This window comes from Camelus ferus, chromosome 32, assembly GCF_009834535.1.
Source record: "Camelus ferus isolate YT-003-E chromosome 32, BCGSAC_Cfer_1.0, whole genome shotgun sequence".
In the NCBI taxonomy this organism is placed as follows: Eukaryota; Metazoa; Chordata; class Mammalia; order Artiodactyla; family Camelidae; genus Camelus; species Camelus ferus.
Window position 1 is genome coordinate 3,063,001 of NC_045727.1, and position 24,605 is coordinate 3,087,605.

At 42.9% G+C, this 24,605-nt stretch overlaps 2 protein-coding genes across 13 annotated transcripts in view; one reads left to right on the forward strand and one right to left on the reverse strand.

Moving 5' to 3' along the window:
• The window catches only part of IFT81 (intraflagellar transport 81), a 158,286-nt gene that overhangs the window by 22,981 nt on the left and 110,700 nt on the right, over positions 1–24,605 (forward strand). Inside the window, exon 1 of one of the 11 annotated variants that reach the window (XM_032472218.1) lies at positions 16,450–16,574. The exons of the other annotated variants lie outside the window; for them this stretch is intronic. The gene's annotated coding sequence lies outside the window, so the exon portion shown is untranslated. Of the gene's footprint in view, positions 1–16,449; positions 16,575–24,605 lie in introns of those variants that run through there. 11 annotated transcript variants of the gene reach the window in all.
• P2RX7 (purinergic receptor P2X 7) overlaps positions 1–24,605 on the reverse strand; it is a 46,194-nt gene that overhangs the window by 8,291 nt on the left and 13,298 nt on the right. For both annotated transcript variants that reach the window (XM_006178061.3, XM_032472224.1), the window contains exons 2-9: positions 20,373–20,541; positions 19,188–19,256; positions 15,777–15,849; positions 14,666–14,762; positions 11,162–11,242; positions 10,423–10,552; positions 6,389–6,525; positions 433–523 (exon numbers count right to left, since the gene is read on the reverse strand). In XM_006178061.3, coding sequence (XP_006178123.1) covers positions 433–523; positions 6,389–6,525; positions 10,423–10,552; positions 11,162–11,242; positions 14,666–14,762; positions 15,777–15,849; positions 19,188–19,256; positions 20,373–20,541 — 847 coding nt within the window. The remainder of the gene's footprint in view (positions 1–432; positions 524–6,388; positions 6,526–10,422; positions 10,553–11,161; positions 11,243–14,665; positions 14,763–15,776; positions 15,850–19,187; positions 19,257–20,372; positions 20,542–24,605) is intronic.

Consider the following 24,605-nt stretch of genomic DNA (forward strand, 5'->3'; position numbering starts at 1 on the left):
GATTCAGTCATGCCTGAAGCCTGAAAGTTGCCTCATGGATTTTTCAGTCATGTGAACTAAGGGGGAAAAAAAAAAGACTTCTTTTTCCCTAAGCCAATTTGAGTTGGATTCTGTTACTTACAAACTATTTTGCAGAGGGATTTCTCTTTTTCTCTCTCTCTCTCTCTCTCTTTAAGCATCAGAGTATTTTTAAAGTTGAATATTAGTTTCCCTCCCCACCGCCCCAAACCCGCTGTTGTACTCATCAGATGACTTTTTTATGAACAGGACCCCAAGGACATGTCTTCCCCCTCTCTTATCCCACATGCAGGATGCACAGTACTGGCTAATGACTATGACCCAAACACTCACCCCTTGAGACCCTACAGCAATAATTAGAACATAGTCATGGGAATGAAGAAGCCAGTGGCTGGGAGCAGGGAAGAGACTTACGGTGCCAAAAACCAGGACATCAAAGCGGATCCCAAAGACTTTTATCAGAGTCCGTTTTTCAACATTGTTTTCCTTATAGTACTTGGCATATCTGTAGGAGGGAAAGGATCCATATTTATAAAGATCTATCTAAAAGTGCTGGTATTTTATGAAAAGAAAACCCAAAACAGTAGCCGATCTAGTCTTCCTTGTCCATTCTTCTAGCCCTGCTTCAGTTGGCAGAGGGAAGAGCATAATCCAAACCCACGAACTACTCTTTCTGACCACCTGGAACCAAAGCACCACTTCCTTGTGTCAATTCCTCTACTTCCAGCATCACAGTATGACGGAAAAATCTGCTTTTAGTTTAAGATTAAAATGAACAATTTTTAACCAATACAAGATTAACAATAAGAAAAAAATTTTTAAAATCACTTCAAGCAATCTGATTATTTCCTAAGAGGGAAAAGTAGGTTTGGCTTCTAGAATGAAGGTACTGATTAATGGATTGGAGACAGGTGCACCTCAGCAATCTGTTTGGTTTCTCTTTAAGATTCTGTATTTGTCTATTTGGCTCCCATTATCACCAGGGCCAAACTAACAGACAACATTGTTTATATCCCCCCTGCAATCTAGCTTTTGCAGATACATGAAAATTTATTTATCCAGCCACCTCCTGTATCTAACTCTCGCACATCCTGCCCTAAATTGCCCAGGGCCAGTTACCAGACAACCAGAGACCACTCTTATAGCCCAGAGCCCGCCAACATTACTCAAACTAGCCAGTCCTAAGCTGTTTCCCCTTCCCTGCCTTGCCTTTCCCATAGAAAACACAGGAAAGTCTCTGGGCTGTGCTTTTTCCTTGTTCTCACTAACCCCTGACCAAACCTGGTGCTTCCCCCTGTGGCCCTGTGTGGCCTCACATGCCTCCTCCTCTTGGAAAATGTAATGAAATTCTTCTTTCAATGGCATTGACCTCTATGTGTCATCACATGGTCACCTTTATAAATTAAGACCTGAGTACGAATAACAGTCACCCCAAATATACAACTCTCACCAGTGCTACAGTAGGGAAAGTGGCATGTTTTGTTTTTTCATGAGTAGTTAGGAAGACTTAAACTACATGCCTCACAAAGCTTCTAAATCTGTTCCTCCCGCGTTGCCACCTTTTGGTGGTGGTTTTTAGGTAAGGGTATATTTTCTTTCTTAGTTATTGATTCACAATCTATTTACAGGTGTTGGGAGAGAAGAAAACAGAAGACAGATGCTCTGCCAGAATATAGTATGAACATCTGAAATTCTTTTTTAAAAAACTCAGGATCTGACATTGAGATTGGTTAGGTATTCTCAGGCGCTTCAGTGCCTGTGTCTGGCCAGAGGGGTTTCAATTTCTTTGCATCTGATTGTTCTCATTCCATGACAGTCCTTTCTTCTTCTGCTTTCTTGATTGATTTGTTTTTTAAAACACAAAGCAAGCACGCACCTCTACTCTGCCCCAGGGTTGCATTCTCTCTCTGTGAAAGTTGGTTTACTGAGAAGTTTCAGTAAATACTTGAATTTCTGCTTTCAGGGTCTTGGTAGAGTGACTGTCAAACTGAGGGCAAGAATCACTTGGGAGGTGTGTTCAAAAGGCCAAAGGGTGGTTTTAGAAGGTCTGAGATGTTTCTAGGAATCTGTATTTCCAGGAAAGGTACCAGGTGGTTCTGATGCAGGTGGTCAATGGGCCACATTTAGAAACACCTGGCCCTGGGCAAGGATGTTTTTGCACCCTGTAATGGGTTGGATAATGGCCCCTCCAAAAAGATAAATCCAGGTGCTTAATCCCTGCAGCTGTGAATGTGACCTCTTTTGGAAATAGGATCTTTGGAGATACAAATAAGTTAAGGATCTCAAGATGAGATCATACTGGTTTAGGATGGGCCTTAAATCCAATGACTGTATCCTTGGAAAGGAAAAGGAGAGTTGAAACAGAAACACAGAGGAGAAGGCTGTGTAAAGAAAGAGGCAGATATTGGGGGTGGATGCAGCCACAAGTTAAGGACCACCTAGAGCTGTCAGAAGCATGAAGAGGCAAGGACGAATCCTCCCTTAGAGCCTTCAGAGGGAGCATGGCCTGCTGACACCTTGATTTTAGACTTCTGGCCTCCAGAACTGTGGGAAAGAAATTTCTGTTGTTTAAAATCACCAAGTTTGTGATCATTTGTTACAGCAGCCACAGGCAACGAATACAAACACATACCCATTATGAACCAGAGAAGCGCGTTGGGCATTCTGTTCTGGGTCGGTCTTCCCTGCTTTACACATGTTGTAAATGAACTGAATTTCATGTTCATGGAATAAGAACCATTTGCCATGAATCTTTGGGTGAAGGACACAATTCTGCAACATGATCAATTCCTTCAACTTCCTATGTTTTAGAAAGTTATATTTTCTCATACACCTCATATAACCTTTAATTTCCTACTCTTTTGTGTGGCTATTTGAAAATGACTTGTCCAGTTACCCATCAGATCTCAACAATTTATTTTTGGCCAAAGATTACTTCTGGTGCTTATTCCAGACAATAAATGCTCTAACACTTTGTTCTAAAAGAGTATTAACCTCATAACCAGTTCTTCAGAAAGCTCAGATCTCTCCAGGAGCTAATGTTCTTAGGCTTGAGCTCAGCAACTTGAAGGACATTTGCTAACAACTGATTGGTACATTGCTCTGCATGCATCTGCTGATTGTTGAAAAAACAGCCTGTGAAGGCAGTCAGGGGACCACTGATCCAGGCCTCTCTTCTTGCTAATGGCCAGAAGCCTATTCAGTAGAACAGCAGGGAGTGATCAAAACACTACCTAAACTAGGAGCTGGTTTCAGGGCCCTGGATGAAATTGACCCAGAAAAGGCAAAAAGCCTCTTGTGTTTTGATCTCACCCAGCCTTTAGTCAAGGGTCTGAAACTTAAATGCCTTTAGGGGGCAGGCAGATAACAGAAATGAGTGATGTAAAAAAAAGAAAGAAAGAAAGAAAGAAAAGAAGTGAGCGATGTAGCCAGTTATAAGGTAGTAAGGAGTGGTAAGGACCATGGCAAACCAAAAACCACATGCCCTTTCTAAATTAGACCACTGTTACTCAGTTTGGCTGCTATGTGGTGTATGAACCTAGAGCTGTCAAATGGTTTACTTTTTTTCAAATAGTTTAATTTTTTTAAGTAGGAGGTCCAGACTTTTATGTAGAATGTCTCAACTTTCTAAACATTGTGCAAGACAAAAACTAAAACAAAAATAGAAACAGTTGAAGGTTGCTTGCCAATTAATGATGCTGCTTTGAATAAAATATAAATAGATCCATTTGCTTGAGCAGACCCCCCAGAAGTCAGTAAGAGTACTAGCAAAAGGGTTAGAAAGCAGTAAATGTGTGTGTATGTGTGTGTGTGTGTGTGTGCGTTTGTGTGCACCCACACGTGTACTTTGGCCTGTACTCGCTTGCACAGATCAAGTAGACACCTTATTTTATTCATTCCCCCAGGCAGCAAGCAGCCTCATTGTAGGAACAAAATATAGACAGATGAAACATCTAAGAAGAAAGTATGTTTGGGATGCTAGATAATATAGTCTGTACCAGTGCTTCTCTAATTTTAATGTGCAGTGAATCTTCTGGGAATCTTAAGATGCAGATTTTGATTCAGCAAATTGAGTGGGGGCTGACATTTTACATCATAACAAGCTCCCAGGTGAGGCCCATATTGCTGGTTCCAGGACCCTGTTTTGAGTATTGAGAGTCTAGATTGGCGATTCTCAAACTTGAGTTTGCATCAGAATAGCCTGGAAGGCTTATGAAGACAATCCCCAGAGTGTCTGATTCAGTAGGTCTGGGGTAGAGCTTGAGAATTTGCATTTATAGCAAGTTCCCACGTGGTGCTGAGGTGGGGACCGGCATTTTGAGAACCACTGGTCCAGACCATTAGTACTAAAGGTATTCAGAGAAGCTAATATGTCTGCAAGTTGATTCCCTAACATAGACTCCTTTAAGTGCAGTTTCCCTTCTTTTTTTTCTTTTAATTGAAGTATAGTCAGTTTACAATATGGTGTTAATTTCTGGTGTACAGCATACTGACTCAGTTGTACATATATATACACATATATTCCTTTTCATTACAGGCTATTACTGAGTATTGAATATAATTCCTTGTGCTGAACAGTAGGGCCTTGTTTATTTTATATATAATAGTCAGTATCTGCAAATCTTGAACTCCCAATTTATCCCTCCCCACCTCCTTTCCCCGCTGGTAACCATAAATTTGTTTTCTATGTCTGTGAGTCTGTTTCTGTTTTGTAAATAAGTTCATTTGTGTCATTGTTTTAGATTCCACATACAAGTGATATAATGTATTTTTCTTTCTCTTTCTGGCTTACTTCACTTCATATGATAATCTCCAGGTCCATCCATGTTGCTGCAAATGGCATTATTTTATTCTTTTTTATAGCAGTTTTTCTTCTTAACTAGGAGAATGGAATCCTCAGGAAAGTGCAGGATACCTGTGTGGGGTCTTATCCTGTGCTTAGAGAGACCTTCTCTGGTTGCATCTCTCCCCAGCCCCATCAAGCTATCTTGTTTGGTTTTCTATAAAGTGTTTATCATCATCTGAAATGGTCTTGTTGGATTTATTTGTTTGTTCCATTGTGGTATAATTAACATATAATAAAATGCATAACTCCTAAGGATTCAGTTCAATGAGTTTTGACAAATGAATACCCTGTGTAACCTATATCCCTACCAAGATCTAGAACATTCTATTACCCCAGAAAACTCTCTTGTGCTCCCTTCCAATCAGTTCCTACTTCTCCCCCACCCCCATGGAGGAATGTCTCCACATCCCATGGCATGCACAGAAATCTGCACAAAATCATTCCTGCCGAAGCCCACCAGCAAATATTCTAAAGCCCCATAGAGAGAAATCCCATCCAGGTTCCTACGGGTCAGTGTGAAGGGGTTATACAGTAGATTGGACACAAGGAGGAAGATCCATCAGCTGAGAGTGGACCTCACTGAAAGCAATAACAGATACCTTGAAAAAGAACTGAATGTAAATCCAAGAAATGAAAAATATAGCCATAGAATTTTTTTAAACCTAAAAGCATATGGTAAAATGATCATAACCTTTGATCCAATAATTCTACTTCTAGAAATTTATCCTAAGGAAATAATCTGGAATTTAAGCAACGATTTATGTATAGAGATATATACTGCAGAGTTATTTATAATAGAAAAACTGGGAACCCCAAATGTCCAATAATGGAGGAATCGGTAAGAAAACCATGAGATGGAAGGGAAAGGGGATCTTAGTGATCTAGTTTAGGATTATGGAGCTTCTATTATTAGCTGTGGGTCTTAGGCAAATCATTTCACCTTTCTCAGCTTTCCCTGGGACACTAATATCTACCTTCAGGGAGGGTTGTGAGGTTTAGTGATGGTGACGTACAGTGCCTGGTATATAGAATACCTTCCCTAAGTTGTAGCTTTTGTTATCATTCCATTCACACAATGGACTTTTGTGATCATTAATGTGATAGTCACAAAGAATTCTGAGTGACCTGGCATATGAAAAACCCCACATATATTATAAATGTGATATGATCTCACATAAGCCTCACGAAAGAATTGGTTAGACAAAGGAGAATTCACCAGGAAGTTATCCTCGAGTATCTTCTGTTAGAGTAATTATGAGTGATTTTTATCCTCTTCTCTATGCTTTTCTTTGTTTCCCAAGTTTTGTTTTTGTTTTACACAGAGCGTGCAGTTCTTTAATAATTCATACAAAAATTCAATCACTGCCTGGCTCTTAGAGGAAGTCTTTTACATTCATCTTGTTGCCTTGGGAACCAAAACTGGTCTTACTGGCTACTAGGGGTGGCATTCAGCTGGGCTTGGAAGGTCCCTGGGGAGCCAAGAGTGGCCATTCACTGGGTGAATCTCACTTGGAGCATTGTTACCTGAAGTTGTAGCCAGGATATGCAGTCTCATTGGCGGTCTTATCGTCAAGGCGACGGAAACTGTATTTTGGCCGGCAGTGATGGGACCACTTGTCTAGGTTGCAGTCCCAGTAGATCTCAATGCCCATGATTCCTCCCTGGGGAAGACAAGAGACAGTCTCTAAGTCCCACTAGATGTGGGTTACGCAGTCACCAGACATCTCCCTGCACAGTGATGATCACTGAAAGAACGGTTTGCTTTTGAGGGGAAAAAAATGCTGACTAAAAGTTTCAGAGCCTAAGTGCAACCCTGTCTAACTCATACAACGATTACCGTGGCAGCTACAAACTCATGTCCCTGTTCCTCCTCCCATCTGGGGCGCACTGTTAGATTTATTTTCCTAAAATATAACTTTCAACAAACCACTCCTGTTAGCAGACACGTTTAATGGCCCCTCCATTAAAGATTAAGTTGAAACTTGTTCGACTGGAATTCAGCGAGCTCTATCGTGTATCTCCTCTGCTTATCTCCCAGTACTCCCCTGGAGAAAGCTCTTACTCCCAACTGTCTGTGTTTTTCCCTAAACACGCTTTGCATTTTCATTTCTTTTTTAAAAAACAGCTTTATTGAGATACAGTTCACATATAGTTTGCTCTCTTCACATTGTACGATTCAACAGGTTTTAGTATATTCACCTATATGTGCAAGTCACCACCATCAAATTTGCATTTTCAGTACCTCCAAAAGAAAACATGTAAACTTAGTTATCACCCCTCCCCCAGCACTAAGCAACACTAATCTACATTTTATCTCCATAAAGTTCCTTATTCTGAACTTTCATATGAATGAAATTATATATGATCTTTTGTGTCTGGCTTCTGTCACTTAGCATAATGTTTTTAAAGTTATCTATGTTGTAGAATTTATCAGTACTTTATTATTCCTTTTTGTCATGGAAGAATACTCCATTGTGTGGATACACTACATTTTGTTTATCCATTCATCCTTCAGTGGACACTTGGATTCCTTCCACCTTTTGGCTGTTATGAATAATACTGCTATGAACATTTATGTACAAGTTTTTGTGTGAACATATGTTGTGATTTTTCTTGGATGTATGCTTAGGAGTGTATGCTTAGAATTTTTAAATCTTCGCCTTTGTCTTTTTCTCACAATGAAATGTTTCTCCCACACAGTTCCCCGGCTAAGTCCTCCTTATTCTCTAAGACCCAGCTTACGTTCTTCCCCATCCACTCAGCCACACCTGTGCTCCTCAATTCCAGGTGACCTTTCTGTCCTCTAAACTTCTAAGGAATCTCTTACTCTCTTACCTGTACTTGGTACTTCTGTCTTTCTACAAACATTTTTTTTGAGCATTATTTTCTTAGTGCTCATTGAATCTTAAGACAACATTGCTCGTAAGACATAGTTTTCAAAAAACAATTTTGGGGGTTGGTTATTAGGTATATTTATTTATTGTTAGTTTTTTTTTTTTTTTTTTTTTGATGGAGGGACAGGGGATTGAACCCAGGGCCTCGTACGTGCTATGCACACACTCTACCACTGAGCTATACCTCCCTAAAATATAGTTTTTGGTTTTGGTTTTTTAATTTTTTAAAAATTATTTATTTAAAAATTTGAGGGGGGAGATAATTAGGTTTTACTTATTTATTTATTTATTTATTTTAGGGGAGGTACTGGGGATTGAACTCAGGACCTTGTGTATGCTAAGCACGTGCTATACCACTTGAACTATACCCTCCCCCCTAAAATAATAGTTTTTAAAAAATGTTCCTCTAAGAAAAAAATGCTGCCAATTAAACTGTGAGACTCCATCAGCTGAAAGCACTTCCTGATTTCAAGACTACTAAAAGTGGAAAAAAGAGAAGTCTTTGAATCAGTGAAATATGGCATTTCAAGATAGTATGTTAGATGCTGAGGATACAGAGATGAGTAACAAGGAGACTCTGACTTGGAGAAAGGGGAAATAATACAGAATAATTACAACTATCATTTTTTTGTCAAGCGCTAAGCCACACAGTCTACATAATATAGTGAATATCTAATGCTTCTGTCACTCAGCATCCAATTTGCCTTTTTCTGGAAAAAAGTACCTGGAATTTCCTTTGGGAAACGCCTCTCCCAACTCTCAGTGGTTTGAATGGGCTCTGACCTCTCCCAGCTACAGGAGTGGGCACATGACCCAGGCCTGGCCAATCAGGACAGTGCATCCCTTTGAACCTGGTGATTGATTCAGGGATAGATATGTGGCCCAAGGTAGACCAGTCAAAACCCTCCCTGAGATATTTTGCCAGAACCATTGGAAAAGAGGTCCTCCATTGGCTGGGACCACTAGCTACAGAGTGTGAAAGTCTAAAGCAGCATTGTCTAATAGGATTTTCTGCAGTGATGGCTATCTTCTATATTCATGCTGTGCAAGACAATAACCAGGAGCTACTGAACACTTGAAATGAGGCTGGTATGACTGAGGAAGTAAATGTTTAGTTTTATTTACTTTTAATTAATTTAAATTTAAATCACTTCATGTGACTTGTGGCTACCATATTGGATAGCACAGTTCTAGAGCTTTGGTGGCTTTTCCTTGACACATGGAGAATATGTGTGAGAATGACATCATCAATAGGGAAACAGTCAAGAGGTGAAGAGTCAGATTCTTGAAGGCATCACTTGAGTTCCTGGATGCAGCTATGCCTAAATCTATCATACCTTTTATTCAGTCAACAGATATTTATTGAGTGTCCAGTATGTGCTGAAAGTTACACAGAAATGAACCACACACACACACACACACACACACACACACACACACACACACACACAAGCTAAAGATTCTTGCCTTGATGGAACTTATATTCTAGTCCAGGAAAAATAGACAACAAACAAATGGATGTGTAAAATATGTGATATGTCAGACAATTCTAGGTGCCAGGGATAAATATAAACCTGGAAAGGACCGTAGGGCATCCTGGGATAGAGGTGAGAATTGTCATTTTAAATATAGTGGTAAGGGAAAACTTCATTGAGCTTATATTTGAGTGAATATGGTATAAGTAGGCGAGGGAGATAGCTAATGCTATGTCTGGGGCCAGACTGTTCCAGGCAGAGGGAACAGCAGGAGAAAACTTCCAAGGTAGGAAGATGCCTTGGGTATACTAGAATATCTATTTCCCCTGGTCTTTTTACACAAGCTAGTGTGGTTCCTTTTCTGTTTAAGCCACTTAAGTTTGGTTTCTATTATTTATGCCTCAGATTACTTTTTTTTTTTTTTTTTGCTTACATCATTTGAGTTGGATTTCTAGAATTTGCAACTAGAAGAATCCTGACTAATCCAAGTACAGTAGTCCGAATAATGGCCCCCCAAATAGTCCTAATCCCAGGTCCTAACCCCTGGACCTCTGAATGTGTTACTTTATATGGAAAAGTAGACTTTGCAGATGTGATTAAAGTAAGGATCTTGACATGGGGAGATTATCCTGGATTACCTGGGTGGGTCCTATAAAGACACTGGTCTTTATAAGAGGGAGGGATTTGACACAGAATAAGAAATCAAGGTGACCATTGAGGCAAGATGCAGTGCTGCTGGTCTTGAAGCTGGAAGAAGGGGCTATAAGCCAAGAAATGCAAGGAATGCAGCTCTGAAAGGTGGAAAAGGCAAGGACATAGATTTTCCCCTAGAGCCTCTGGAGGGAGCATGGCCCTGCTGATACTTTGATTTTGGCCCAGTGAAATTCATTTTGGACTTCTGACATCCAGAATTGTAGAAAAATATGTGTTGTTTTTAAGCCACAAAGTTTGTAGTAATTTGTTACATCAGTCACAGGAAACTAATACACTGAGTATCTCACTCATACGGTTTTTGTGGGATTAGATGAGGTGATGCAGGAAAAGTCCTCATCACAGTGCATGGATTTACAAAATGCATAATAAATGTAAGCATACTGTTAAGACCTAGTAGTCCAGCCTCCTGGCCATTTCCCATCCTCCAGCCCTTGACCCACCCCCCGACATCCCACTGTACAAAGGCACCACCAACCTGAATTGCCACAACTGAAAAATTATCTCCTGTTTCTTGGAAGATATCTCCTAGTCGGAAAATGGGACACTGTGGATTCTGAGTCTTGTGAAAGGTGCAAGTGAAGTTTAAACCTGGCAAGATGTTTCTCCTGCACATAATGGAAAGCAAACAAACAAACATCTCTTTTGAAAATTGGGATCCATCTCTTTCATTTGTGGTAGCCTGTGTGATAGCTGGCCACCGTGAGGGTCCCTAGTGATCCTGCCTCCTGGGATTCACACCCTTGTGTTTTTCCCTCCTACATTGTACAGTGTTGGTCTGTGTGACCCATAGTATATGACAGAAGAGATGGTGTGTCACTTCCGAGATTAGATTATAAAAATATGGTGGCTTCCATCTTGGTTGCTTGCTCTCTGTTTTGGATCATTTGCTCTGGGGAAGCCAGCCACCATGTCCTACGGACACTCAAGCAGTCTGAAGGAGAGGTCTACATGGTGAAGAACTGAGCTCTCCTGCTGACAACCGCGTGAGCATGAAAGAGGATTCTCCAGCTCCAGTCAAGCCTAGAGATGACTGCAGCCCCCGTTGACAGCTTGACCACAAGCTGGGAGACATTGCAGTAAAGTCATTACTAGATTCCTGACTCATAGAAACTATGTGAGATAACAAATGTTTGTTGTTTCAAGCATCTAAGTGTTGGGGTAATTTGTTACACAGCAGTAGAAAACTAATACAGCCTGACATTCTGGGCACTTACGTGGTGTAGTTGTGGCCAGGGAAGTGGATGTTATTCTTGATGAGCACAGTGAAGTTTTCAGCGCTGCCCAAGAGCGCAGGCCTGTGAGGGAGAAATGCAAAATGAGGATCAGTGATTACAGATACCAAGGGAGTCAGGGAGCCACTGGGACCAGAGGCTCTGGTTTTTTGTTCGGTTCAATGTGATGGGTGAAAAGAAATGCAATCTAGCAGGAAAAACCTTCCAAAATTCTCTATCCTCTCCAGAAAGAATTCCTCCCTTCTTAAGACCCAGTGGCATTTACTGTAACACTTCTCACTCTGATATAATTATATGTTTAGTTATGCTCAATGGTGTGCTGGTAAATGATTAACAACCAGCTCTCTAGGAAAACAAAAAGCCCTGATATTGTAGCATTTACTGATTATTGTGGTATAAATACTCCCACCATAGCTGATTTCAAACTACTGATAGAACATTACTGTCCTTGGAATTGGGGAGGGATGAGCGTAAATGGCTTAGAACTGGTACAAGCCAGCTCCAGCAAACTCCCATTTGTATCTTTCACCATGGGCTTGGTGTTCCTGCAGGACTGGGACAATATTTTTCTCATCTTGGCATCCCCAGCCTTTAGCACAGGGCCACACATATATAGTTGACTCTATCAGTCACTCTCTAGAGGCTCTGAACAGTGTAAAATTCTCCAGGAGTTAGAGGAGACCAAATTCTAGACTACAGGAAGGTCCACCCACCACCATCCATTCATTCATTCAACAAATATTTCTGGTTCTGGTCATAGGACTGAACACTGGGGATATAGTGATGAACAAGGCAGTCAAGGTTTTTGACCTTGTGTGGTTGACAGTCTGTTACAGATGGAGAGAACTGGCTCCACAAGAGGATACCACTGGCATCCTGTTGCCTGGTGTGCCTGAGAAGGTGGCAGATGTATATTGGGAGAAGCACCAGGAAAGGGTGGAGGGTATTTGGAAGGGAACATCAAGAATGATCTGCTTTTTATTCCAGGACATCCAGAGCCCGACTTTGGCTCTATTTGGGATATAACTATAGAGAACCTATCATTTTTGCCTGTCCAGCATCAATTTCCCCTCTGGCACTAGCACCACAAAATTTCTTCCTTTGGGGAAGCCAGGTCTCTTCCACTCTCAGCCAAGGGAGTTGGGTGGAGATGAGTTCATCTCCTGCCCATCCATACAGCTCCCAGGGTGGGCAAGTAAGCCAGAGCTGGCTAAGCAGTGTAATCCAATTCCCTTGGCTACAGTGATTGGTTCATAGGCTGTCACATGACTTAGACCACTGAGAACATCCCAGATCTTTTATAGGAACGATTGGAAAAACAAAGCTCACTTTCTCTAGGGTTGTTAGTAGTAAGGACAGTGTACACCTGGAGTCCCCAGACCACAGTGTAAGGAGAGCCAGAATGGAAGAAAGAATAGCTGAGGGTTGCGGGGAGGCGGAGGGCAGAGGAAGAGTGAGTTGGGGGGAAGAAGAGGATGGAGGAAGAGAGAGAAAATTTTAACACATCATTTGAAGCCTAGATCAAGCCTTGCCTGAAGCTAGTATTTTTGGACTTCTCATTAACAAGAGTCAAAAACACAAGCCAAAAATTAACACTCCCTGTTTTTTCTGAAGCCACTTGAAGTTATATTTGTCACTTGCATTTAAAAAAAATCTTTTTCACAACAGATTCCTGCTATGTGCCAGACCCTTTGCCTTTAAAACATTCTCAACCCCACACTTCTTGGGCAACACTCAAAATCAGAGGACTACAGGATCCGCTTTATTCCTCTCTCATGACATAATTTTCTCTTCTGAATTACAGCTCTCTGTGCATGTGTCTTTTCTATCAGATTGCAAGAGCCTTGAGACCTGCTCCACATCTGGCTCTTTTTGTATTTTCCATAAAATTGAGCACAGTCTCCCTTGTGTATAGTTAATGTGAAGTAAATATCTAACACCTACTATGTAGTAGTGGAGATGTTGGGCAAACGAGTAAATTAATCCTCTAAGGAACCCATTCATATAACATATGAGAAACCGAAGTTCAGGGAGTTGCTTGCCCAGGGTCATGTAAAACTGCAGCCCAGGGCCTAGCACATTAGAGATGTACAGAATTTATCTGATAAATGAGTTGGTGGCAGAGCCAGGACTGAAAATCACATGCAATTAAGAGGCCCCTTGCCTTGAACTAGGGATTACCTGACTGTAGGCTGATGTCCCACCCAGGCCCTGGACAACTCCTTCTGTGACAAATAAACTTCCCTGACCTAAAAATGAACCGAGATGGTACCATCAAGGATTGAGAGCCAGACAGGCTGATACTGTCTAGTGCTTCCCACCCTGATATGATAAACCTTTTAAAAAGTCGGTCTGGGGAAGTCTTCTCTTTGCCCTATAGATGCTGATGGTGTGGCCCTGAGTCACACTGTCTAGAGCTTCACTGTCCAGTATAGTCCAGCATCCCCTGGGCACGCGTGGCTATTTAAACTAAATGAAATAAAAAATTCAGTTCAGTTTCTGTAACCACATTTCAGGTCCTCAATAGTCACACGGAGCTAGTGGCCCCCATATTGGATGATACAGGTACAGAATATTTCCATTATTGCAGAAAGCTCCACTGGACAGTGTTGGTCTAGAACCACCACACTTCTAGGGTCAGAGCAGTGTGTGTGTGTGTGTGTGTGTGTGTGTGTGTGTGTTATTGAACACTGACTATGTGCCAAGCATGGGGCTCACTTTACACGTATCAGTCATTGTACAAGTATCATCTCATTTAATTCTCACAACAGCCCAGTGAGAAGGCACATTGTCTTCATTTTAAAGACAAGGAAACAAGCTGAAAGAAGTTAAGCCACTTGTTCAAGAATCTAAGCAGGGATGTGTAAGCCAGGATTTGAGTCCAGGTCCCCTTATTCTCTGCTGAAATGCATCCCTCCCAGGGGTTTCTGAGATTTAGCATCAAGTTCTTCCTTCTAGGCCTGACCTTGTGTGCTAAAGAAGAGTCAATACAGGGGACCACCAAATCTGTATGTCACTGTGAGCATCTAAGGAAACTTCCCTTCCCTTCCATCCCTTTTCCTTCCTTTTCCTCCTCCCTTCCCTTCCCTTTTCTTCCTTTTTCCTCTTCTCCCTCCCTCCCACCTTGTCATCCTTAATCACTCAGGACGGACCCTGGTAGTCAGAATGGACCCTGCTGTAGCACCGGAGGAGGTGTCTGGAGGTGCCCTGGAAGGTGCTGGGACGGCCAGGGGGCAGGGGCACCCAAGGGTGCCCAGGGTAGTAGCTACTTACCAGCCAGTAGAGAATAATTTCAAATTTTTAACAACTAACATGGTCCTTCCAGAGACCACTAGTGTGCCTGGCATGAGGGTCACCAAGCCAGTAAGACCTGGGGCTTGGCAGGACTGTGCTGAGGAGGGAAGCAGGAGCAGTGCCTGGCAGGCCTCATCTGCTCAAAGCTGATGGCCACCATGTTTGTCCCCACCTACCCAACCCCGAACTCACTCTGGGGCATTCTCCACTGCCTCGACGGGACACCAGGCGAAGACTTCACAGGTCTTCAGCTTTCCTTCATACTCTATACACCTTCCGGTCTGCATTCCTGCGAGGGTCAAGGGGTCGTAGAAGCACAGGTGTGAAAGAACCCAGAGGGAGAAAACTCCTCTCAGCTCAAGCGAGGGACTGTTACGTTTTTCAACCCACGCAGTTTCAGTTTCCATGAAACCCCATCCAAACCACAAACTTCATGTAAGACAAACCAAGCAAGGAACACATCAAATGGCAAGCTTTTCAAAAACAGATCAGCGAGAACACAGAAAGATCATGGAGGCTGTTAGATTTTTTGGTTTCTTTGAAAGAAAAGATCCTGAGAGAGGGGCTGAGCTGGGTGTATTCTTTTGCTTTATATAAATGGACTAGAACTTGGCTTCTAAATAGTCCCTCTAGGTGTATACAGCATATAGCAGGATACACAGAGCCATGGAGTCAGCACAGCACATCTTCCAGGTGCATCAGTGTCACAGCAGATTTTTGAGGGGAGAGTTAAATACTAAGCAATGTTAATGATCTCTACACCAACTCAATCACACATGGAATGGAATGGAAACTTCATATACCTTTTTGTGTACATGTGTGTTATAAACACTGATGGTTTTACTTTTTCTTTTTTTTTTTTTGTAGCAATTAAAAAAATTGTTATGTGCCTTTTTAAGTTAAAACAAGAGCTTTGGAAATTCTGCAGGTTAACATTGCCCCCGGGTTCTTTGGGGTACTGTTCACGCTTTTCAGCCTTTGAAGAAATTCAAGAGGGAACATTTAGAATACTCAGATGATACTATGAGCCTTTCAAATTTTTTATCAGTGAGAACCCTGAAGATGCTAATTCTGTGAGATTTGGGGGAGCTGCTTTCACTGGAAATTAAAGTCACAACCATTATCAGCAGCTGATTGTCTGGGGACAGAGCCAAGACATGGGGTAGGCACAGGGTCATCCATGTTCTGATGAAGGTGGATGAAGGCAGCTGAGAGCCAGAAGCTAATGATCTGGGCACTGTGAATGTCACCAAGATTCCAGATCATCCACCAGGGAGGTCTCAGGAAAAGAAATGGAACATACCTTTGCTTTTTGGGTCCATCCATCCCTTTTTACAACCCTGGTCAGAGGAACAGATCGTCCCTCTGGTGGGATACTGCAGGGAGAAGGATAGACAGTGAGGAATAAGCATTGTGTGTCCCAACAATACAGAAAAACAGATGTCTATGTCCACACAAACACTTGCACATAATGCCAGAAAATGGGAACAGCCCAAATGCCCACCAATGGATGAATGGACAAGTAAAATCTAGTATATTCACCTGATGGAATATTATTTGGCCATAAAAAGGAATGAATGAAGTACTGATACATGCTACAGTGTGGATGAAACTTGAAAACATGATGCTAAGTAAAAGAAGCCAGACACTAAAGACCATCTATTGTATGATTCTGTTTATATGAAATATCCAGAATAGGCAAATCCATAGAGACAGAAGGAGATTGGTGGTCGCCAGGGGCTGAGGGAGGTGGAGAATGGGGACTGATGGCTAATGGGTATGAGGTTTCTTCTTGAAATGATGAAAATATTCAGGAAATGGATAGTGATAATGATTACACAGCTTGATGAATATACTTCAATTTAAAAAAGTTTAAAAAAACTACTGAATTGTACACTTCAAAATGTGAATTTTATGGTATGTGAATTATATCTCAATAAAAAATAAAAATAACCAAAATTCTCTTTGAGGGACAGCCTTTGAAGTGGAGAGCAGGGAGCCTGGTCCAAGCTGCCCTGTGGCTGCAGAACTGAGCGAGGCAGCAGACAATGTGGAAATAAAGGGCTCCAGCCAGCACTCTCTCCTGGCCTGAAAAAATGAGGTCAGTCAGATTTCAGGACTGAGGGTTGAAGACAGAATAAGGAAACGAAAAATGAGATGACTTGGTTTATGCATACTCGGCTTCCCATTTTCTAAGGACCAGGTTTAACAGCCAATCTTAGGGCAACCAGAAGCTCTATGAAAATAGCCTCTCTGTGCAAATTTAGAGAGATTCAGGGGAGGCCCCAGGCTGGAGCCAGGGACACCTGGGTCTGGTAATAGCTGCACCATTTTCTAGCCACGCTACTTTGCCTCTCTGAGTCTGTCTCCTCACCCGTAAAAGGGGGATGAATAGATCTGTCTTACGCGGTTGTTGTGAAGATTAAATGAGTTATGGTAAGGAAGGGTTTAGCACACAGCTCTTGCTTAATGAATGTTTCTTGTAGTTTTCAGTCTCTCTTATGTTCTATTTTCTTCGCAAGCTGCCTTCTCCCTGTCACCCAACTTGTCCTTGGTTTCCTGCCCTTGTGACCCCCAGCTACACTGTGAACTCTTTGCATGCAAAGCCTGGGTCATATCTTTGTAGCCTGAGTGCCTGACACACAGTGGATCTTGATAAATGTGGAATGAATGAATGAATGAGCAAAAGAATGATCATTCACTGTGGCTCATAGAAAGCTATGTTATTTTGATTATCAGTTGGAAAGAAATCTCAAGAAAGGAGATAAACCAACTCTATTTTGCTCTCCAAAAGAAATCCCAAAATTTAAAAAAAGACAAGTTTTATTTAAATCTTCTCTTTTTGTGATGGTCATATGCATTAACAGTAGCCACAAATTCTTTGTCACTGTTGCCGTTGAGAGGGGCTGGCTCTGTGACTGAACAACTGACAGAAGGCAGTAGTAATGCTGTGCCAGCTCTAGGCCTAAGCCTGGGAGGCTTGGAAGCTGCTGTCAGTAAATTTGGAAAGCCTTTGTGGAGAGGCTGAAAGGAGGAGAAGCCTTGAGAGTTCCTGGAGAGGAAGAGGTGGCCGGCCACCACGGAACTCCAGGTGAACCTCCAGATGGCACCAGCAATCCGACTGCAGCTCCGTAAGACATTTCCCCAGGCAAGATCAGAAGAATCGCCCAGCTGAAGCTCAGTCAACCACTGAACTATGCAAGTTAATTAAATGCTTGTTTCTTTAAGTCAGGGTAATTTGCTATGCAGCAATAGATAAATAGAACCAACGTCTGTTCCTTTCAGTGTACAACTGGGGCTTGGCCATATTTACAGAGACAGACATCAAGCCCTGTCCTTGACTTCCTTCCACCTCCTCCTGATCAGAATTAGGGTAAGTGTCAAGATGGAAAGAGAAGAGGCAAATATCCAATTAGAGCAACCCAATCCAGCTTAGGTCACAGGTTAAAATCCTAAGGGTTACGTAGTGTTCTCTAGGCTGGTAGTGCCTCTGCACTGCTTTTTGGGTTCCAACCAGTCTGAGCGGCATCCTTTCTGAGGAGTAACTTGAATCATAAGAGCTCACATTTGTCGAGAGCTTACAATGTGTCATGCCTTGTTTTCAGGCTTTCACAGATATTCCCTCATTTGTTTCAACAATCCTAAGAGCTAGGTTTTGCTATTAGCCCCATTTTACAAATGAGCACATCAAGGCACAGAGCAGTGGCATTACCTGCCCAAAGTCACAAAGCTAGTAAGTCAGGTTTTGAAGCATTTGCAGTCTAGATCCTAAACACAGCCTCTTAATCTCTGGGCTGCCCTAACTCTCTTCCTTACAAGCCTCAACAACTTGAAAAGTGTCTGTGAAAAGTGCTGTGGGGGTGGAGTGTGTGGGACGAAGTATGGGAGTCAGGGCCCCAAACTGGATTAGAGTCTAGGATGCTGCTGGGAAGGGAGGTGGAAGGGAAGTGGTCTTTAGTTGGAATGGCTGCCAGCTACTTCCTTAGAGTAGCAGGTACATTTAAGGAGAGATGGGGCAAAATAAACATAAAGAGATCTCTTTACAAGGGGAGTGTTACTGAGATAGACACCAAGTGAAGGTTAACTTGGTTCCAAGTTTAGGTAGAAATGATGGCAAAAACTGTAGTAGGGAGAGCACGTCCACCCTGAGTTCCCAGACTAAGAAGTGGGATGAAAAGGCAAACTTGAGCTGTCCAACAGTCTTCCCAGGCCAGGAACATGGCAGGAGAAGCTATGAATGAGGACAGCTGGATTCTAAGCATGGCTCTGCCTTCAGGAAGCTGTGTGATATTGAGGGAGTCACTTAACCTCTCTGATCTGTGTGCTGACCTGTAAAATGGGGCTGGGAATGCCGTTACCCTCCTAAAATTGTTGTCAGGCTCCACTAAAACATCAGATGCCACACAAATGCCAAGGGTCCCTGTTGTCATGAGTTGCACAGGGTGCGAGCAATGGAGAAAGCAGGCCGCTAGCCTGCACAGGCTCCTAGTGCTGGAGCTGGAGGCCCAGGGGGATAGACAAAGATCTGGTGGTTATGAAGTGAGAACTGCAATGTCTTCTCACCCTTCTTCCACCCAGCCCAGATCTACACCCCACAAAAGAAAAGCTGATGCTCAGTGAATATTTGCAGTCTCCAAAGCATCGTGGGGCCTCAGTTTCCATTTCCTCTCACCTGTTCCTCTTCCAAGAACTCTTACCACCCATCACTCCTTACCTCAGGACACAACTCTTGCACTTGGCCTTCTGTCTTGAGATAGTTTGTCATCACAAAAAAGGAGTTCCCCTGCGGAGAAAAAGGGGAGAAGGCAAATGCAAAGCCTTCGAAAACAGAACTACTTAATCATAATAATTCAGCTGGCTAAGTGCCTGGGGGTGAACCTTTCCGCTCTTCTAAGCTTCAGTCTAGAAATCGGTCTGGGAGCAACTCGACAACCCTGAGGGCTTAATATCAAAGCTGGATGAGCCGCCCTGCTGAGCCGAGGGAGAGCAGAACATTCAGATTGATTGACTATTCATTTTCCATTCCAGCCTCAAAAGCAGCCTTTTCATTTTTTGGACACAGTAAAATCCCATTAAATTGAAACTCAGGACCTGGGGAGGCAGGGGTGGGGTTGTCAGAACACTGTTCAGATTATCCAGGACAGATTATCCAGGGCAATAGGGCATCCCACTGCCTGGGAAATAGCTGGAAATTTTAATCACCCACTGTTAGAAACAAAGATAGCAGCTTGGCTTTTATGGTTCTGCAAAGCGTTGCAGCTCCTAGGGACTACCAATGTGCCCTTTTACCCCTCCCGCCTCCCATCTGTTCTTTGGTGTTCTCATCCCCACTTCAGTTTCTCCCTTTTGACAATTCTACTTTCATTTTCTCTTTTTGCACACTGAGACAGCCTCATACCCTTTCTCTGTGATCCACACCCTTCCTTTCTTTGTCATCTGTATCTTCATTTGTGCAAAAATGTACCCAAGACGTTTTCTTGGAGGCATTTTTATTGATAAAATGCCACACAAATAATACAGAAGGGCTGGTCCCCTCTAGGCAGGAAGTTCCTTGCCCTTCTGGATCTAGGCAGAGCTTGCTGACTTAATGGCCCTGCTTCTGAAAAGCTGTGTATAAATCAAGTGCGAGTGAATCAAATCATGCTTTAAATGCACCAGGACACACTGCTATTTTGAGAAACCCTGTAGGACTTGATATAGCAAAGAATCATCTCCTTTGAGCTGCTGGATCTGACCCAATTTTGCAATTTTTAGGTTTTCTCAGTTGGGATTTTCACAGAGCTTTTTAAACGAGGCCAGTGTTTTTCTGGAGTGAGGCTCTTGGTCCCAGGGGATGAGGGCAAGGCCCTGGGGACAGTGGCCAGGGATGAGTCCAGGGAGGATGCTGACAAGTGCTCACCTGCAAGAGGAAGGTGTAATCCGCAGTGTCGAGGATACTCTGTACCACCTTCTTCAGCCCGTTCTCCGTAATCTCCTGTTTCACCTCTGCTATCCCTTTCACCTTGGTCTGCACAGAACTGATCACAGGCTCTTTCCGTTGGTACCGCTTGTCACCCACCAAAGCAAAGCTAAATGGCAGAGACAGAAAAGCCTCAGTGGTTTTGGTAAGAGAGGCACAGTTGCAGTAGTTTTGGATGCGGGTTCCAAAGGCTGCCTCCATTCAAATCCTAGCTTTGCTGGGTGACTTTGGGCAAGTGACTTGACTTCTCTGTGACTCATTTTGCTTATCTGTAAAATGGGAAGAATAGCCATACCTACCTCATGGAGTTGTTGTGAGGGTGAAATGAGCTATGCATGCAAACTCCTTAGCACCGTATCTGGCACATGGTAAGTTCTCACTATGTGGAAAACTATCACCTCCAAGGCCAACCTCTAATATTGCCTAATATAAACCTGATTTACAGGGCAGCTTCTCAGAGGCCAAAGTTCTTCCCCGATTTTGGTCCCCCAGCTTTGTTCTGGGGCTCAGTAATTAGCATCTGTCCAAGGGTGTGTCCAGCAGGTTTTCGCCTCTTGTTTCCAGAAACAGCCACCTGGTTTATAAATAGTAATGATCATAGCAAGCTACCGTTGACTGCGTACTTAGTACGTGTCAACTGCTCTGTGAACTTCGTCTCCTTTAATCTTCACAACAACCAGAGGGGACAGTTACTGTAATCATCACCTTTTGCTAGACGAGGGAATGGTTCAGAGAGGTGAAGGAACTTGCTCAAGATTACACAGATGGTCAGAGGCAGAACTGAGGTCCCTGACTGACCTGCCTGTAACCCAGAGCGAGACCTCTTAACCGTGTGCTATACTTGTTCATGTGGCTTTGCCTCTGGCTTCCTCCCATTTGGCCCATTCGTTAGCTAGTAGTACCTTCTTTCGGATATGAATCTAAATTACTATGGTGGGAGGAAGAGAGGGAGAAAGTGGAATTGATCATTTTAAATGGTAGATTCCATCCTCATATATTTGTTTTCCCTGTCTCCCGTTGCCCTGAATAATTGAGATTTTATTTTAAATACTTTACTTATTCACTCAGCATGTATTTATTTGATCTCTTCCCTCGGCTTAGCCCCTAATATCTGAATGATGTTAGGAAGTCTAAGCCAACGACCTGACCTTGGGAAACCAAGACACAGTGAGCCAAGACTTGGTGCCAGCTGTTCTCAACCTTGACTGCACTCAGAGAGTTTTCAAAATTGCAGTTCCCCAGTCCCATCCCTGGAAACTCTGATTTAATAGGTTTGAAGGGTTATCCAGGTACCTATATATTTTTCTAAAGTTCCCCAGGTGATTCTAATGCACAGCAGAGGCTGAGAACCCCTGGGAGACTCAAGGAAAGACAGCTCACATTTGGCAACATGAAGTACTGTACATTTGAGGTGAAGTCCCCGTGACTTAGCAGTTCCACTCTTGGGTATCAGCCCTAGAGAAACCCTCAAACGTGTGCCAAAGGAATTATGTACAAGAACGTTTAAAGCAGTACTATTTATAAGAGGGAAAACTGGAAATAACCTAAATGTCCTTGAACATTGAATGGGTAAATCAATTGTTGGATTCATACAATGAGATGCTCTACAACAGTGAAAATGAAGGGAGAGCTGCTTGTATCATATGGAAATAATATATTGTTGAGCAAACAAAGCGTGCCACAGTACGAGATAAAGTTTAAAGAAATTCAGAACAACGTTATATACTTCATCAAATAACTGTCATACACATATTCACTATTCACAATAGTCAAAAAGTGGAAATAACCCAAATTAAAAGATGAATGGATAAATAAAATGTAGTCTATCCATACAATAGAATATTATCTACCCACAAAAAGAATGAAAGGATGCACAGCATACTGTAGATGAACCTCAAAAACATTGTGCTACGTTGAAGAAGATGGACACAAAAGGCCACATAGTATGTGATTTCTTATATGAAATGTCCAGAATAGAGCTGGAGACTGGATCGGTGGTTGCCAGGGGCTGAGAGAAAGGGTAAATGCGAGGTAACGTCACAGTGGGTACAGGGTATCCTTTTTGGGTGCTAAAAATGTTTTGGAACTAGATGGAGGTGATGGTTGCACAACATTGTGAAGGCACTTAATGTCACTTACTTGCTCACTTTAAAATGGTTAACTTTATGCTCCATGAATTTCACCTCAATAAAAAAAGGAAAAATATTTTTATAGATATAGTCATATATTGTAGAAATATTAAAACAAACATAGAATGACAAATCCCAAATTCAAGGTAGCATTTACAAGAGAAGAGGAAAGAGAATGGATAAAGACAGGATGTGTAGGGAGCAAAAACTGGATTAGTAATGTTGTATTTCTTAAATTGAATGGTGGTACATGGGTTTTTTATTATATTAGTCTCAGTGTTTGGGGGGTATTTCTATAACATTCATTAAAAAAGAAAGCTCATCAAGAAAAATGTTGGGGCCAGAGATCCAGATTTGCGATCCAGTCAGCATATATGAGACAGAGCTATGAACTGTAATTTCATAGACAAATACGATGATACTTATTCAACAATACATTTCAGCCTAGTACCACAACGTGCACATGGTATGTGCAGTGTTTTTTTGTGCTGGATATTTCAGCATTCTGCCAGAAGTAACCCTGGGTCAGTTTGGCCCTCCATTTGGGAAGCTCAGTCTCTCACATTTATTCGAGGATGCACAATATATTATCGTTCAGCCTTAAGGGACTCCAACCCTCTCATAAATCAGAAAATTGGTCTTCATATAATAGTGAACATATCATTTTAAGAATTTAAATGCTTCAGAGCTGCATCAAAGGGAAAAGAGGAAAGGAAAGAGTATCCTGCCCCAGGGAAAGAACATTCTAACGACCATCCTAGGAGCCCTCCCCTGACCCACTGATGACTCGGACAAGGCTTGCTGCCTCTCTGTGCCATGGATTTAGTCCCTGAATGAGAGGGTAACTGCCTAATCCTGTGACCTTTCGGCTCTGAGAGGCTACAATTCTCTGCATTCTGAAGAGGGCAAAACCACTGGTCCCTGGAGCGAACAGGGGCATGCAGGAGCTAGGGACTCAGCCAGGTCCTGAGCCGGTCTTGTAGGGGGTGGATAGAGATGAGGAGAGGAGAGCCGAAGAGTCTGGGAAGGTGGAAGAGGGCGAAGGTGAGAGCAGCCTGGGTGCACAGGTGCGTCTGGCCCAGGAGGAGGGCTACGGAGGGGCCGAGGGAGGAGGGGAGGCTGGGGAGTGAGGTCAGCCCCGGGAGCCCCAGGGCAGCACCCTGCATTCGACTCACCAGATGTAGACCACGACACCCACTAAAAAGAGCCTCTTCAGAGTCCCGATCCATGCGTTCTCAATGACAACAACTTTCACAGATGTGTGCTGGCACCTCAGGGGAAATTGGCTGCATGCCACCATGATGAGAGCACCCTCAAAGCACCGAGGGGAGGATATGGCTCTCAGCAAAGCGTGGCTTTCTCTCACAGGAGCTGAGCTCACTGAGCAAAGGTAACACTAAAGCGAAAGTGACCTGCAAGTGAACTACTCTCCTATCTGGCTAACTGACGCCTACTCCCACAGACGTGTTCATGGGCCCCTAAGAGAACCGTGGGCCCTGTGCCCTCTCTGTCTGGTGGAGAAGTTGGGCCTGTAGCCCCGACGCCTTGCATTTAAAATCCCAAGAGAAGAATCTAATTATGTCCATCCCTGGTCCACTCAGCTGTGGGGGAAGGTCAGTAAGGGGCCAGGAGCAGCCAGAGATGCTCTGAGAAGAAAGTGGAGGAGAGCCTGCATCCCCAAGGCAAGTTAAATGCCAATTGTATCAGTTTCCCGTTGCTGCCGTAACAAATCGCCATGAACTTAGCGGCTTAAAACAACACAAATTTATCCTCTACAGCTCTGAAGTTCAGATGCCTAAAATCAATCTTACAGGACTAAAATCAAGGTGACAGCAGGCCCGGCCCCTTCTGGAGGCTCCACTAGGCAGTCTGTTTTTACCCTCTTCCAGCTTCTAAAGGCTGCCTTGACCTCTCTAGGCTCATAGCCACATTATTCCCACCTCAGCTCCTCTTGCCACATCTCCTTTTTTGATTTTGATCCTCTGCTTCCGCTTTCTAGGGGCTCTTGTTATCTCATTGGGGCCACTCAGATAATCAAAGATAA